We start from the raw sequence: 17552 nt of genomic DNA on the forward strand, positions 1-17552 counted from the left end.
TCAAAGCCTCCACCGGGAGGCTGATTTGTGGAACATCACCCCCAGGGTCCCCTTCCCCAGCCCCTCCTCCGTGCACTGCAACGGCCAGGGGGGTAGAGCGGAACCGGGGGAGGGGAAGAGCTACACCCATCCCCCTTCCTCGAGCCTCCCCGCGTTCAGAGGCAATTGCACCTTTTATTATTTTAACTCTTCTCCTTAGGACGCGCGGTCCCCGGACTCGCCCCTCCGGCCTTCGCGGTCCCTGCGCCCGAGCGGCGGGATGGGAGAGCGAGGGACCTGCCCGCGGTCGGCCGGCTGGCGCAGGGAGGTGCGGCCGCAGCGCCCGCTGCCCCGAGTCTGTAAGTTTCAACGCTCCTCCCGGGGAGGGAGGGGAGGCTGCTCGCACCCCCGCAAATGACTCAAAATGCCAGACGCAGCAGAGGTTTACAGCATCGGACGGACTTTTCGGGGCTCACTCTTTTAACTCTGTCTGCAGCCCGCAGGTTATCGTCCGGGTTTTTTCTGCGGCTTGTATGTTGGATCCCTTCGTTGTAAAGTTTTCAGTTTATAATAGTATGAATTCCAATGGGAATTTTTTTCTTTTTTAAAATGTAGTTCATACTTCTTTAAAATTTAAAATACTTCGTCGTTTGCAAGTTACTTAGCACATCGCTTATTATGATTTTTGTCAAATTTCACTAAACATGTTATTTATGCTGCGCCAGAGGCCACGGCCTTTTCTTTGCTTCCTTCTAAAAATAACGGAGAAAGAATTTCCACTCTGTACTTTTAATATTGCTCTATCGTCTAAGTAGTAAATAGATCATGATACCCAGCTGGCTTTAATTTCCACCATAGGCGCCGCGTGTTTGTATCTTTGCACTAATCTACAGACGCGGTTAAGCTCAGACTTATCTTTGAGCCTGCTGTTTACAGGACGGCTCCCGGTTCTGTTTTAACTAAGGCTCTGTCTGCCCGTCTGTGTTCATAACGATACAGAAAACTGAAACAGTTCCGATTCATACCAAATAATTTCTCCGCGATCCCAGAACTCATGCACAGACCAGATTGGTGTTTAGATTGATAAAATCATACCTTAGCTTTGCAAGTCCCCGGGAACGCATAGACATATCCCTGAATGCAAGAACCGAAGAGGTGAGGAAATGGGGGAGGGGGGGGGACGTTTTAAATCGTCGTTTCCCGTATGCAGGAGGACGTCCCGAGGGAAGAGGAGGCAGGTGAGAAACAGGTGAATAAGCTGGCTATGGTGACAGGACGATGTTGGCCAGAAAGAGCATCATCCCCGAGGAGTATGTGCTGGCGCGCATCGCCGCGGAGAACCTGCGCAAGCCGCGCGTCCGCGACCGCCTCCCCAAAGCCCGCTTCATCGCCAAGAGCGGGGCCTGCAACCTGGCGCACAAGAACATCCGCGAGCAGGGGCGATTCCTTCAGGACATCTTCACTACCTTGGTGGACCTGAAATGGCGCCACACGCTGGTCATCTTTACCATGTCGTTTCTCTGCAGTTGGCTGCTCTTCGCCATCATGTGGTGGCTGGTGGCCTTTGCCCATGGGGACATCTACGCTTACATGGAGAAGACTGGAACGGAGAAAAGTGGTTTGGAGTCCACGGTTTGTGTGACTAACGTCAGGTAAGAATGCAGTTGGATGAGGCAGGGATTGAAACGGCGTAGGAAAAAAATATGAAACTGTCCTTGCTTTCCTATTACAGTTATTTTTGTTAAAAGTGAAATAAAGCATTTGCTTTAGTACCTTCAGACACAAAGAAGTAAAAAAAAAAAAAAACAACTAATCTGACACATTAAAATCGTTTGAAAGGAAGCTTTATGGATGAGGAATCTCTGAAAATGTGGAGCTTCAATCTCTCTGGCTAGCTTTAAAAATACTGTACTGGTTATTTTAAAAATGGTTATGATTCAGAGGATTCCAGAGTGCCTCCCTCAGAAAAAGCACATATTTAGTTTTCAGTATGAAAAAAAACTGCTGGCCATAGTTCCAGTGTCCACAAGTAAATTCTGAACAACAAAAAATATTGTGTAAATGCTAGTAATATTGTTCCATGACTTCTCTTGCCCATGACATTTTCAGAAATAGTGAGGAAAATGGGGAAAAACTGGTGGAGAGGTGTCTTAGGCTGAAAATCCACTAAAATTGAAATATATAGATACAAGCCCTTCTTTACCAAGAGTATCTTATAAAATAGCTGGTTGCTAGCATTGGATTTCGAAATTAAAAGTTATGCTAAGATGCAGAACTAAAAAAAATAATTTTTAATAGAAATTGGTCCAGGTTTTTCATGGAAGGTATTGTATAGAAGCACCTTAATGCTGTGATTTTTCTTCACAAATTTTAATAGAATAGCAACAAGGCAGTCCTCAGACTGCCTAACTTTTGCTTTTCTCTTGTCATTGAAAGTGTCTCAATGGTAAGTAAAATGAATTTGATTTCACGTGTCCTAAAAACTTATTTTCACATGGCCTCAGAACATTTACATGGGGTAATCTGTCTTAATTTTTGTTGGAAGATGCAAAGAGATCATTTATATCCATTGCAACAATAGTCAGTCTGAAGTGAAACAATGGTAATCGTACTGGAAACGTTGCCAGGACATTTTACATTATCTGAGTAATAGTCCAAATTCGCAGAGTGTACAGAGAGCAAAGTAACTTGAACAAGCACCATTCTGGCCAGGCAGCTGTAAAGAATGAGACCTTTACTGACCCTGAATCTTCTGAACCTGGCATACCATTGCCAGAAGCGGAAGTCCAGACTGTGAACTTGTCCTTGACAGTCCTTCCATTTCCTAAGTCACTGCGTGCCAGCATATCAGGGAGGAATGCACCATTTGTGGGCAGAGATCACACGTCACGGATTCCAGCTCAGATTTTGAGAAGAGAAAATTATACCGAATTGATCCATTGCCTTTATCATCAAATAAATATCATTGTGTCTTGAACTTTTCACAAACGTCTGTCTGAAAGAAACTATAGATGAAAAATATCAGTGATCATCAGCGTACCAGGTGTAAAAGAAACAAAACACTGTTTTTAACAAGTATTTGTAGGCCAAATATCATTATCTATAATATTTCTCCTTAAGAAGTTTCTGGACACTGATATTGGTGAACCAATTTCATACCAAGATAAATTTTTAACAAGCATGCAGTAGATGCTTATAAAAAGAGATAAAAGAAACAAAAACAATAAACCTCGAAAGTAAATGGCAGGTCTTATATACAAGACAAATATATGGGCTTTTCCTGTGAAAAAGAAGTCATGAAACAGTTTATTAAAGACATAGCATCAAAACTGACATCCTTCAATGATTTTTTTAAAAAGAACTTTATAGAGTGAACTGGTTGTTAAAAGCTGTTTTACTGCTAGCTTTTATTTTTCACAAGATGTGTTCTGAAGCACGTTCATTCCCCTGATGCATTTCTGCTGGTATGAACATTCCATTTCCACTATGAGAAATGACATCTCAAATACAGTGAGACAAAGTTGATCTCATCAGCATGACAATTTTTACACTTTTAATTGTGCTTCTTACCTAAAAAAAATTACTTGAAACCTTTAAGGTTAACATCTCACTAATTTTATTTTTAATGCTTTGCTATTATTTATACTTTATCTCAATATTTAGTTTAATCATAACAAACCATACATCATAAAAATTTTTCACCAAAAATGTAAAATCAGAAAAGTCTCCATTCTCTCCCAAAGGGGATTAAAAGAATATTTCTTATTCTTTGCATTTCCTTGCCTTTCAAAAATTCAGTGCCCCACCATGTCATTCAAAATCAGAAACAGCTTATTTATAGTGATGGTTGCTCACCAGTATGTCCAAATAACACTCTACCATTCTCATTTTAGGATCATTTTCTCTTTCATGTGGATGACTTTCCAACGTGAGTCAGAAAATAAACCAACATATTTTCTCTCATTCAGCCTAACTCCCTCTGTACCAGAACAAACAAGCAGCCGAACACTTTCATGTTCTGAGGGTGTTTAATATGACAGGTGTCCATAAAAGGCTGGGTCTTGCACCATGTAATATGCAGAGTTAAATTCTTTCATAAAATAAACAATATATAAAATATGGCACACGAATAATCTCTCAAGCCATTAAAATGAAACATGTGGGAATGTTCACCATCAGCCTGCTCCATGAAGTACATATACGTTATTAGGAATCAGTGATGTATCCAAGCTCCTCCCCTGGGGTCCATTCTTACTCTTTGCGAGTTTTGGATCATACAACACATCTTCTGTGTAGCTAGTGCAAAAAGCACTTATTGTGGTTTTCCATGCTTCTTTTTAGCAACAAAAGGACTAAAAGGGCAATTTTTCACGTTCTGCTGAAAGTTAGTCAAAAAAATCATGTATGCTTACCCCTCATGGTGTTGCACCAAAGGACACTGCATATACTCAGAATTCAAATGTTTAAGCATTTTGCCCACTCATTGTACATTACATTTATAGATAGATAATACTTTGACAGATAGCCTATGCGTGGTTAATCTATAAAATTAGAGAATTTTGAAATTGGCATTAGGGACAAACACAGGACTAAACTTGTTTTTGTTAAGAAGCCATGGCAATGTAGGATATGTGGTTAAGTGAATAAATTAATCTTAAGAATAACCAAATGTGGTGCATCTTAACCAGGGGAACAAATCAAATTTACCTGAGTGCTTTTCATTAAGTTTTGCCCAGGTCGACTTTGAACTTGCCCAATCGGTGTTTACATTGAGATATGGAAGAGACATACAATTTGAAAAACTTCCCAAGAAAATACTGACACTTGTCCACTCTTTCGTTTTGCTTCTTTCAAAAGAGTATTAAACTAGAAGTGACAGAATTCAAATTCTCATTAATTATGTGATCTTGACACAGCCACTTACTAAGCTCTGCCTCAAATTTTTCCTTTAATGGCTTCAGTATCCACTAGAATTAGAGAACAAAATGAGACAATCAATTAAAAAAAAGTTTTCTTTCCAGATGTCAAAATATTCTTTTTATTAAAAATACTAATATTTTTGAGTGATGTGTTCTGTACCACCTTTAAGCACCGTGATTTGTCTGTATAAGGTACACAATAAGTGTTAGCTAATGAATATGATTTTAAGGGTTGTAAATAATAAAAAGTTCATTCATTACTCAATACCTTCCCATATGACTCAAGTCACTGAAACACAGATATGCAATAAATGATAAACCTGGTAGAAAGTTCACCAAGTAAAGTGTGCCTTTGTGAAAGTAATTCACAAAGTAAAATATGCCTATAGATACAAGTATGTATTTATTACTTTAACTTACTCTTTTAATGCTTTCATATAAGTAGGCCCATCATTATGTGATATAGAAAACAATAGAATTGTATCCCAGAGGTCTGGAAGTAGATGTATTCTGATGAGAGAGAGGGAGAGAGAAATTGTTTGTGTTTAGAATCAGACATTTGACAAGTTAGTTACCAAGTGTTTCCAAAAGCATTTGATAGCCTTTGGAGGAAGAAAATGGAAATTTCATCTTGGCATGTCATTTCATTATTCAAAATTTGATCTGATGGCACTGTTTTCTGATATCACTCCTTACAGGTCTTTCACCTCTGCTTTTCTCTTCTCCATTGAAGTTCAAGTGACGATTGGATTTGGAGGGAGAATGATGACGGAGGAATGTCCCTTGGCCATCACAGTTTTGATTCTCCAGAACATTGTGGGTTTGATAATCAACGCAGTCATGTTGGGTTGCATTTTCATGAAAACAGCTCAGGCTCACAGAAGGGCGGAAACCTTAATTTTCAGCCGCCATGCTGTGATTGCTGTTCGAAATGGCAAGCTGTGCTTCATGTTCCGAGTGGGCGACCTAAGGAAAAGCATGATCATTAGTGCCTCAGTGCGCATCCAGGTGGTCAAGAAAACAACCACACCTGAAGGGGAGGTGGTGCCCATTCACCAGCTGGACATTCCTGTTGATAACCCAATTGAGAGCAATAACATTTTTCTGGTAGCGCCTTTGATCATCTGCCATGTGATTGACAAGCGCAGCCCCTTGTATGATATCTCAGCAACTGACCTCACCAACCAAGACTTAGAGGTCATAGTGATTCTTGAAGGAGTGGTCGAAACTACGGGCATTACGACACAAGCCAGAACCTCCTATATCGCTGAGGAGATCCAATGGGGCCATCGCTTTGTGTCCATTGTAACTGAGGAGGAAGGAGTGTATTCTGTGGATTACTCCAAATTTGGCAACACTGTTAAAGTAGCTGCTCCAAGGTGCAGTGCCCGAGAGCTGGATGAGAAGCCTTCCATCCTTATTCAGACACTCCAAAAGAGTGAACTATCCCATCAAAATTCCCTGAGGAAGCGCAATTCCATGAGAAGAAACAATTCTATGAGGAGAAACAACTCTATTCGAAGGAACAACTCATCCCTCATCGTGCCAAAGGTGCAATTTATGACTCCAGAAGGAAATCAAAACACTTCGGAATCATGACAGCAAGACAACCTCAAGAAAGTCTTTTTATCAAGTTGACAGTTTATGCAAAGCACTGTCAGACTATTTCAGAGAGGAAACACAGTAATTTGTCCTTCTATATTTTCATGCACCAGATGATACTCATATTCAAGCAACAGCACTTTCTATGTCAATAAACAGTAACATGCAACATGGAGGATTCATGGCTGACATTTGTTTCATACGTGCAGTATTTGCAGTGATATGCTTATATTATGTATAGAAAACAGTATGTTCTCATTTTTATCCATTTGAAACCCGAGAATTACATTACTTGTAATAGACTTTGAATACAAAAGTTAACCAAGGAATGATTCATTTGAGTTGCTTAAAGGTGAAAACCACAGATTGCTCTGTTTCAATTGGTCAATCTGGAAATGCAAATAGGATAAGGAGCAGAAACCCCAAATTTTACTAGTAACACTTTTTGTACATCAACCAGTATGTTGCCCTCTCCTTTTTCTAGATACTGCACCTGATAAGAAGCCTAAGGCAAAAACTGCTTGTCTGTAGATGCTTCTAAACAGATTCTGTTCAGTCACTTCTTCACAATGACCTTTGCAGCTTTCCTCATTCTCCTGATTTCTTCATTCTCCTGATGGCAGCCTATTGGCGGAACAGGGCAAGGAGCTTTGGAGAAAAGCTAAGAGCGTTCCTGTTTCATTTAGGACTGTATTGAATATTTTATTAAAATATTTTCTTTGTAGTCACTGTAGTTTTGTAATTTCTCTTTCACAATATTAGCCCTGGTCAAAGCTCAAGGGAAGAAAAAAAACGTTTTTAGAGGCATGTGAAAGAGATATCATACAGTGACAATACCTCATAGATCTTCTTGTCTTTGAAATTGGTTATTCCAAGGGCACTATATTTTTTTTTGTTTAAAAAATTTTTTTAATGTTCATTCATTTTTGAGAGACAGAGCATGAGCATGAGCAGGGAAGGGGCAAAGAAAGAGGGACACAGCATCTGAAGTGGGCTCCAGGCTCTGAGCTATCAGCAGAGAGCCCGACCTGGGGCTCAAACCCACAAACTGCAAGATCATGACCTGAGCCGAAGTCAGGTGCTTAACCGACTGAGCCACCCAGGAGCCCCTCATTTTGGTTTTATTTTCTTCCAAGATTTGAAATGTTTCTTAGCTTTTCTATCTGAGCCTGGTATATCACGGAATCTTACAAACTTTTTTCTTCGAATCTTCAACCTCCCATCTTAAAATTATTCTTCCTTCCTTAATTCAGGCCTGGCATACATAGTTTAGCTTTATTTCACTTGCTAAAATGAGATTTTTTTTCTTTAATTAAGGCTTGATTTAATAATCCTGAGCTCCTCTTTCTTCAAGGAAGGGATGAGGGCACAAAGACAAGCACTTCTTTGAGAAGCTCTGGGTTTATTCTATTTCACATCAGAAACATCAGAAAGCTGAACTCTCGTATAGCCTTTAACACAGAGTTGGGGATTTTATTTTACTTTGTTTATGAAAATTTGAAGTAGGCAAGTAATCATGAATATATTAAAATCCTAAATTAAACAAAAGACTCATGATTCTAACCAGATGAATGGAAATCATTTGTTGGGTTACTAAGTTAATCATTTTGGAACAGTTCTGACCACTCCTTTGAACTCCAGACTCATGTAGCAAGCAGGTACCTGAAGCTCCACCTGGTAAACCAATATGCCTTTAAAACGTGCCGAAAACCAAACACTCCATTTCCACTAACTAAATCTACCCCTAACCCCCACTCTTTCTTCCAATCAGGCCAAAACCTGGGAATCATACTTGACACCTCTCTTTCATACCTCACATGGCATCCATTAGCAAAGCTTGTGGGGTCTGCAGTCAAAATACATCCAGAGTAAGACCAGTTTCTCTACCTCTACCACTTACTCTGTTGTCCAAGCTGGGTACTCATTACCCAGTATATATGGATGCAGCTATAGCAATTGTTAGAATATTAAACCATTTTTGAAAAACCATTGCCAAAGAAAAAAATCTATTAATAAGACTTAGCCCAATGGAGGCTTCAGAGGTTGGTATCAGGCTTCATAGCAGTTCTGGTACGGAGGCAGGTCCCCCACTCTCACACCAGAGCAGCTGAGCAACTGAGCAGACTCAGAAGGCAGCTGCCACACCAACAGTTAGAATATGTATAATGCCTGCCTGCTGCCAGATGACAAGCCAATGCTAGCAGAGGTGACAGAGTTTACAGGGTAGGTAGTGTTGGGTATAGTCAGTGGGACTGAAATGCAGGATTTTTGAGTTCAAGCGATACAGAATTCCCTGGCACCGGGGCAAATCTAGCTACAGAGCATGAGCAATTCCCCCAGACCCTTCCAGCTGCAACCAAATGCTAAGTGCCAAACACCTAATGACTATCAGTTCAATGGGGAAGTCAAAGAGTTTGATGGTGCCTCCTATGTCCTATGGTTCAGGCAGGGACATCATTTAGCTGGTGACAGCCACATTAAAGAAAATATCACATTTATAATTCCTAAAACTACGCAGACGTTTTAGAGTATTACAATGATTTGAGAACCTATGTTTGTTAATATATACTTAACTGGCTAAAAAGTGTCAGGAACTATTTAGGTTAGTTTTAGAAAACAGACTCTGTGTGTGTGTGTGTGTGTGTGTGCGTGTGTAATTTTGACTTATGAATTGAATTGAAGTATTATTTTATATTAAATAATTAGAGTCTCCAGTTCTACCCTAGTCTTCATACAGAAGCCACAATATTCTTTTAAATAATACTACATCACACCTCTGCTTAACCTCCCATCACACCTTCCATGCCTTTCCAGTTTTCTAACAATGCGAACCAAAGTCTTTCCCAAAGCCCATAAGCCACTACATCTCATCATTCTTCCCTCAACCATTTCCATTCTCTACCACACTGGCCTTGCTGTTCTTTGAAAAGGAGCCATACATACTTTTCCGTATCATGGGTCTGTTTCTACCTAGAGCATTATCGCCAGAAAGCCTCATGGGCCTCTCCTGTCATTATTTAGTGACTGGAGTGCCATCTCATGTGACAATATAATGTTGCGGTTAAGGAAATAAACTGCAGCCAGAGTCTCTTAATTTAAATTCCAACACTTAGCATCTGTGAGGTCTTGACAAATTAATTTTTTTACCTCATTTTCGCCATGCATAAAAGCAGAATGATTATAGTACCTACCTCATAAAATTTTGTAAAGAGTGAGTTAACGTGTATAAAAGACTTGGAAGAGTTTAATTTGCTTGCCCAGAACAAAAGCTTGAAACGAAATTTCAAGTGCCTTGAAATTAGTTACATTCTTAGTAAATGAGTAACAGTGCATTCCATCTGTTCTCTAGGACAGAGACAAAAGATCTTTGTAGTGCAAAACTGATCTTTTAAATCTGCAGCAGAGATCTTATATCTGCGCACTTCCAGTTATTATGTTTCTTAATTCTTTGATACCTGCCACTTGTTTGTCATCAAATTATATAATGTGTAAAACACTATAATGTGTAAAAGGAAACGTTTTATATACAGAGGCTATTTCTGGTTTTACGTATATATCATTCATTTATTCATCTGGTAATATATTTTCAGTGTCTGACACTTACCATCTGGCAAATATAGCAAAGTGTGTTTCTTTTTATAAAAAAGGACCAGAAATTTATAGGCAAGGTAGGTGTTGATTCTGGTCTTAAGTAATCTTAGATGGAAATCACTGGCTTATGAACCAGAATTACAGAAAAGGGAGGTGCCTGGGTGGCTCAGTTGGTTAAATGTCCAACTCTTAGTTTCAGCTCAGGTCATGATCTCACAGTTCATGAGATCAAGCCCCACATCAGTCTCTGCCCTGATGTCTTGGAACTTGGTTAGGATTCTCTCTCCCCTTCTCTCTGCCTCTCCCCCACTCACGCTTGCTATCTCTCCCAAAATAAATAAATAAACATTTAAAAAAGAATTACAGAAAAGACACTTCCATATCAAAATCAAAGTTGAGACCTACCCCTAGTTACTAAGCAAGCATGGAGACAACAGAAGATCGAGAGCTGCTGCACATATGGCTTTGCTGAGAGCTGCGCGAGAAACCAGAACATTGTTCGTCCTTAGAACTACCATTTTTTCCTGCTTTACCTTATCCCAATATTAGTTTTATTCTACAATTTCTCTTCATTTCCCACTTGGCTCAAGACTTTCTCAGAGTAAAAATCTTGCTTCCCAAGCTATAGACATTTCTAAATACCCCTGGCCAAGTGTTTTGGCACATAAGTGTCTCAGAACCAGCAGTGACTTAAAGAAATGACCTCAGTTCCCAAAGTATAACTCCCAGAGAAGTTACTAGCCATTTAGTCAACACAAGGCAGTATTCTTTCTCCTCCATTGATATGAATCATTTTTGTTGTTGTTGTTTAATAATTTGGCATTTAAGAAGCAAGAAGTTTCCTCTTTAAAAGTAAATTAATTATAAATAAAGAAGAATGACAAGTTATCTACGTCTCTTGGGGTTCCTACTCCCAACTTTTGTCGTTTTCAGCATGTCGAAGGTAGAGGCAGATCTGAAATTAGTGTCTCTAAGGACCAGTGCATTAAAATAACCAAAACAAATCCTACAGGCTGTTTAAGAGGAAACCCAAGGGCCATGCTCTTCCCATGATCTTTACGCACAATTCTCATCAATGGTGATGGGAATTTCCCCACAGACCTAGGAAGGAAGTGACTCTAATTACGCCCCTTGATAATTTACTGCACAGATTCAAGTTTAAGTTCATGAAAATTTTAATCAGCCTTTAACTTCAGATCAAAATATCACATTGGAGCCAAATTTCATGTCAGATCATTCACGTCTTCATTAGTACTCTTTTTTATTGTTGTCCTAGTTCTCATGAAGATTTTCTTGGCAGTACTATATGACACCCTTCCCCCCAACTCTAATACTCTCTGGGGTAATTTAAATGAAACTATTACTTTGCACAGTGTTTATTTTAATCACTTGAGAAAACAAAAATATTAAGGCTGGATTTCTACATCCTATTGGATTACTTTGGTTTGAATTAAATAAATATTGAAAATGTAGAGGATAAAATAGTTATCTGTAAAAGTGAAGTTAAAATAGACTTTTCATTGAAAAAGAAAGCTTCAATTGTTTATCATTGACTGTTGATAAAAGCTCACATTCTTTAAACATGACACTCAAGGCCCTTTGTGGTCTGATTCCAACAAATCTTTCCTTCCTCTTGCAGCTTCCATTCTCAACCCTGTCCCCCTCCTCAACACATTATACTGTTTCAAGTTTATTGAATGCTTCATTAAGTCTCTCACAAAAGTCTGCAAATCTCTGAGGTTGATATCTGTGTACTATTAGGTGCTTACCCAAAGGATACAAAAATACAGATTCAAAGGAGTATATGCACCCCAATGTTTATAGCAGCATTACCAAAAATTGCCAAACTATGGAGAGAGCCCTAATGTCCATCGATTAATGAATGAATAAAGAAGAGGAGGTATATATACACAATGGAATATGATTCAGCCATCAAAAAGAATGAAATCTTGCCATTTGCAGCAACATGGATGGAGCAAGAATATATTATGCTAAGCAAAATAAGTCAGTCAGAGAAAAACAAATACCATATGATTTCACTCACATGTGGAATTTAAGAAACACAACAGATGAACATATGGGAAGGTGGGAAGAGAGAAGAGATGGAAACAAACCACAAGAAACTCTTCATAATAGAGAATAAATTGAAGGTTGATGGAGGGAGGTGGATGGGTGGTGGGCTGGGTGGGTGATGGGTTAATTAAGGAGGGTACTTGATTAAAAGTCTGAGTGTCGTATGGAAGTGATGAATCACTGAATTCTACTCCTGAAACCAATATTGCACTGTACATTAACTAGCTGAAATATAAATTTTTTAAATGTTCAAATAATTAACTAAATAAATAATAAGATTTTGAGCTTATATTTCTCCACCTTCTTTTTCCTTCCCATGGACCAGATACATATGTGGTGGAAATCAGCTTTCACCAGGCTAATGATGACAGAACCGAAGGGGCAAAAAGATGGAAAAAACCTGTGACACTGAATGACTTTGTGGAATAGAGTCACACTAGCCTGGATTATCAACCTCTAGACAATTAGTTACATGAGAAATAAAGAAATATATATGTAATTTTAGTGAGAGTCTTTTTTTAGTTTTTCAAAATTTGCTTGTTTGTATATTTTACTACTACACCCAAGCTTAGCTTTTATCCTAAATAATATAATGCTAAATTAGATCAAATGGACTCATAACCCACAGACAAGCAAAAGACATTTGCCACCATCATATGCTACAAAAGGCTCATATCTATCATTTATATAGAACTTTTACAAATCAATAAAAAATACAAACAACCAAGTATAAATAATTGGCAAGCAACTTGAAAAAGCATATCACAAAAGAGAGACTCTAAAATGGCAACATATATATCAAAACATGTGCAATTTCACTAGTAACCAAAAATGCACATGATAACCACAATGCAACACCATTTTATACCACCAGAAATTTTAAGAAGATTTAATCTGAAATTAAAATTTCAGAAAATTTAACCTGAAAAAAGCTAAAAGCAAATGTTAGAGGCCAAATGGTCATTATGTAACAATAAAAGGGTCAATACATCAAGAAGACATAACAACTGTAAATATTTATGTGCCCAATATTGGGTATATAAGTTTATAATATATAAATATAATATAAATATATAATACATAAAGTTACAACAGTCAAAGCTAAAAGGAGAAATAAACAGAATTATAATAATGGTTGGAAACTTTGATATCCCACTCTCAACAATGGATAGATCATACAGGCTGAGAACCAATAAGGAAACAACATTTGATCACCACAGACCTAAGCCATATACAGAACATTCTATTCAACAACAGCAGTACGCATTCTTCTCAAGCATACATTGAACATTTTCTAGGATAATCTGTATGTTAGGTCACAAAACAAGTCTTAGTAAGTTAAAGATTGAAATCATAGCAAGTATCTTTTCTTATCACAATAGCATGAAAATAGAAATAAAAAGAGGAAAACTGAAAAATTCACAAACACATGGAAATTAAACAACACTCTCCCAAACAACTAGTGGATCAAAGAAGAAATTAAAGACCAAATAAAAGTTTGGTTTTTAATTTAAAAAATTTAATGTTTATATTTGAAAGACAGAGAGAGACAGAGCATGAGGTGGGGAGGGGCAGAGAGAGAGAGAGAGAGAGAAACACAGAATCTGAAGCAGGCTCCAGGCTCTGAGCTTTTAGTACAGAGCCTGACATGGGGCTTGAACTCACAAGCCATAAGATCATGACCTGAGCAGAAGTCGGACACTTAACCAACTTAACCAACCAGGTGCCCCAGAAATAAGTTTCTTGAGAAAAATGAAAATGGAAATACCAGAAATTATAAGATATAGCAAAAGCAGTTGTAAGAGGGAAGTTCATAGCAATAAACATCTATATTAAGAAGCAAGAAGGTTCCAAATAAACAACCTAATTCTACCCCTTCAGGACCTAGAAAAAGGAAAACAAACTGAGTCCAAAGTAAGCAGAAGAAAGTAAATAATAAAGATTAGAAGCAAAATAAATAAAAATAGAGAACAGAAAAGCAATAGAAAAGATAAACCAAACCAAGAGTCAGTTCTTTGAAAAGATGAACAAAAGTGATAAACCCTTAGCCAGACTAACCAAGGAAAAAAGAGAAAGGACCCAAATTAACAAAACTATAAATGCAAGAGAAAACATTAGAAGTGATACCACGGAAAATCAAGTATCAGAAGAGGCCACTATGAAAAACTATATACCAACAAACTGGACAACCTGGAAGTAATGGAAAAATTTTTAGAAATATACAAGTTATTGGGCCACCTGGGTAACTCAATCGATTGAGTGTCTGACTCTCGACTTCAGTTCATATTATGATCCCAGGATTGCAGGACTGAGCCTCGCATTGGGATCCACACTGAGAGTGGAGTCTGCTTAACATTCTCTCTCTCCCTCTCTTTGCCCCTCTCCTCCACTCGTGCTCTCTCAAATATATATATATATATATTTGATATATATATATCAAAGTATATATATATATACTTATATATATATATACTTATCAATACTGAATCAGGAAGAAATAAAAAATCTAAATACAAATTACTAGTAGAGAGATTGAATCAGTAATCAAAAATCTCTCAACAAAGAAAAATCCAGCACCAAATGACTTCACTGGTGAATTTTAGCAAATATTAAAAAATTAACACCACTCATTCTCAAACTCTTCCAAAGAATCAAAAAGGAGAGAACATTCTAAAATTCATTTTCTGGGGCACCTGGGGGTGACTGAGCTGGTTAAGCTTCAGACTCTCCATTTCAGCTCAGTTCATGATCTCACTGTTTCATGAGTTTGAGCCCTGCATCAGGCTCTGTGCTGACAGTGAGGAGCCTGGTTGGGATTCTCTCTCTCCCTCTCTCCCTGACTCTCTCCCTCTCCCTGACTCTCCCCCTCTCATGCTGTCTCTGTCTCTTTCAAAATAAATAAATAAATTTTTAAAAAATTAAAATTCATTTTCCAAAGCCAGCATTATCCTAATATCAAAACCAAAAAAGGACTCTCTAGAGAAGAAAAGTATAAGCCAATATCCTTGATGAATGTAGATGCAAAAGTTATCAACAAAATACAAGCAAACTGAATTCAGCAGCACACCAGAAGGATCATTCACCATGATCAAGTAGGATTTGTCCCCTGGATGCAAGAATGGTTCAACATGCATGAGTCAATCAATGTGATACATCAAATTAATAACAAAGAAAGAAAAGAATCATATGATTAACTCAATAAACAGAGAAAAAGCATTTGAAAAACTTCAACATTCATTCATGATAAAAACTCAACAAATTAGGCATAGAAGGAACATATCGCAACATAATAAAGGCCATATGACAAGTCCACAGCTAACATCATACTCAACAGTGAAAGGTTGAAAGCTTTTCTTCTACGATCAGGGAGAAGACAAAGGTACTGTTACCACTCCTATTTAACATAGTACTGGAAGTCCTAGCTAGAACAATCAGGAAAGAAAAAGAAACAAAATGTATCAGAATTGGAAAAGAAATAAAACTGTCACTATTAGAAGACAAAATGATTTTATATAGAAAAAAATCTTTAAAAATGTTTGTATAGAAAAAATCCATATGTAAAGAATATCTTTATATATAAAAATCTTAAGTCTCAACCAATAAACAACAAAAAACACCTGTTAAACGTAGCCATGACTTCCATAAAGTTGCAGGATACAAAATTAACGTACAAAAATCAATGGCATTTCTATATACTGACAACAAAATTTCCAAAAAAGAAATCAAGAAATTGAATCAATTTACAAATATCATAAAAAAATAAAATACTGAGAAATAAATTTAACTAAAGAGGTGAAAAATATCTATCTTGAAAACCACAAGACACGATAAAAGAAATTGAAGAAGACACAAATAAAGGGAAAGGTATCCTGTGTTCATGGATTGGAAGAATTAATATAAAAATGTCGATACTACAGAAAACCATGTGTAGCGGCGCCTGGGTGGCTTAGTCGGTTAAGCGTCCGACTTTCGCTTAGGTCATGATCTCGCGGTTCGTGGGTTCGAGCCCCGCGTCGGGCTCTGTGCTGACTGCCAGCTCAGAGCCTGGAGCCTGTTTCAGACTGTGACTCCCTCTCTCTCTGACCCTCCCCTGCTCACGCTGTCTCTCTCTCTCTCTCTCTCCTAGAAATAAATAAAACATTAAAAAATATTTAAAAAAAAAATGTGTAGATTCAATGCATTCCCTATCAAGATTCCAATGGCAATAGTTACAGATTTTTTTTTAAAAATTCCTAATATGGAACCACAAAAGGTCCTGCATAGCCAAAGAAATCCTGAAAAAAAAAAAAGACAAAGTAGGAGGTATCATTCTTCCTGATATCAAGCTTTACTATAAAGTTCTAGTCACCAAAACAATATTACACTAGCATAAAAACAGAAAAATAGACAAATGGAACAGAATCAAGAACCCAGAAATAAACCCACTATAAACCCAGTCAACTAATGTTTGAAAAGCACCCAAGAATTCTCATTGGAGAAAAGACAGACTTTTCAGTAAATAGTTCTGAGATAATTGGATAGTCACATGTAAAATAATGAAACTGGACCCATTCCTATACCACTCACAAAAATTGACTCAAAATGAATTAAATACTTGAAGTAAGAGATGAAACCATGAGACTCTTAGAAGAAAACATAGGAATAAAGTTTCTTGACATGGGTCTTTGTAAAGATTTTTTTGGGTATGACACCTAAAGCATAAGCAACAAAATAAAAAATAAACAAGTAGGGCCACACAAAACTAAAAAGCTTTTGCACAGAAAAAAAAAAACCATCAACAAAGTGAAAAGACAACCTACAAAATGGGAAAAGTATACACAAATCATATATCTGATAAGAGGTTATATCCAAAATATATGAAGACCTCATATAGCTCAAAAGAAAACAAATAACCCAATTTTTAAAAATGAGAAACACACCTGAAAAGATATTTCTCCAAAGAAGATATACAAAAAATCAACAGGTACATGAAAAGATGCTCAACATCACTAGTCATTAGAGAAATGAAAATTAAAATCACAATGAGATTTCACCTCACATATTTTAGAACAGCCATCATCAAAATGATAAGAGATAATAAATGCTGGAGTAGATGTACAGAAAAGGAAACCCTCATGCACTGTTGGTAGGGTTGTAAATTGGTGCAGCCACTATGGAAAACAGTAGAAGGATCCTCAAAAAATTAAAAATAGAACTACCATGTGATCCAGCAATTCTACTTCTGGAAATATATTCGAAGGTGGTGAAAATACTAACTCGAAAAGATATCTGCACCTCCATGTTCAAAAAGCATTATTTATAATAGACAAGACATGGAAACAACCTAAATGTCCAATGATGGATGAATGGGTAAAGAAGTTTTGATATATATATTCAATAGAACAGTAT

General features: G+C 37.5%; 1 protein-coding gene across 1 annotated transcript; it reads left to right on the plus strand.

Moving 5' to 3' along the window:
* On the plus strand, positions 1 to 6747 carry KCNJ8 (potassium inwardly rectifying channel subfamily J member 8). The gene is made up of 3 exons (XM_039238590.1): positions 1 to 338; positions 1190 to 1631; positions 5597 to 6747. The coding sequence occupies exons 2-3, from the start codon at positions 1258 to 1260 to the stop codon at positions 6495 to 6497; spliced, it is 1275 nt and encodes a 424-aa protein (XP_039094521.1). The 5' UTR covers positions 1 to 338; positions 1190 to 1257; the 3' UTR covers positions 6498 to 6747.
* Positions 6748 to 17552: the final 10805 nt, after the last annotated feature.

Source organism: Hyaena hyaena, unplaced genomic scaffold (assembly GCF_003009895.1).
Source record: "Hyaena hyaena isolate Hyena2069 unplaced genomic scaffold, ASM300989v1 scaffold_143, whole genome shotgun sequence".
Taxonomy (NCBI): Eukaryota; Metazoa; Chordata; class Mammalia; order Carnivora; family Hyaenidae; genus Hyaena; species Hyaena hyaena.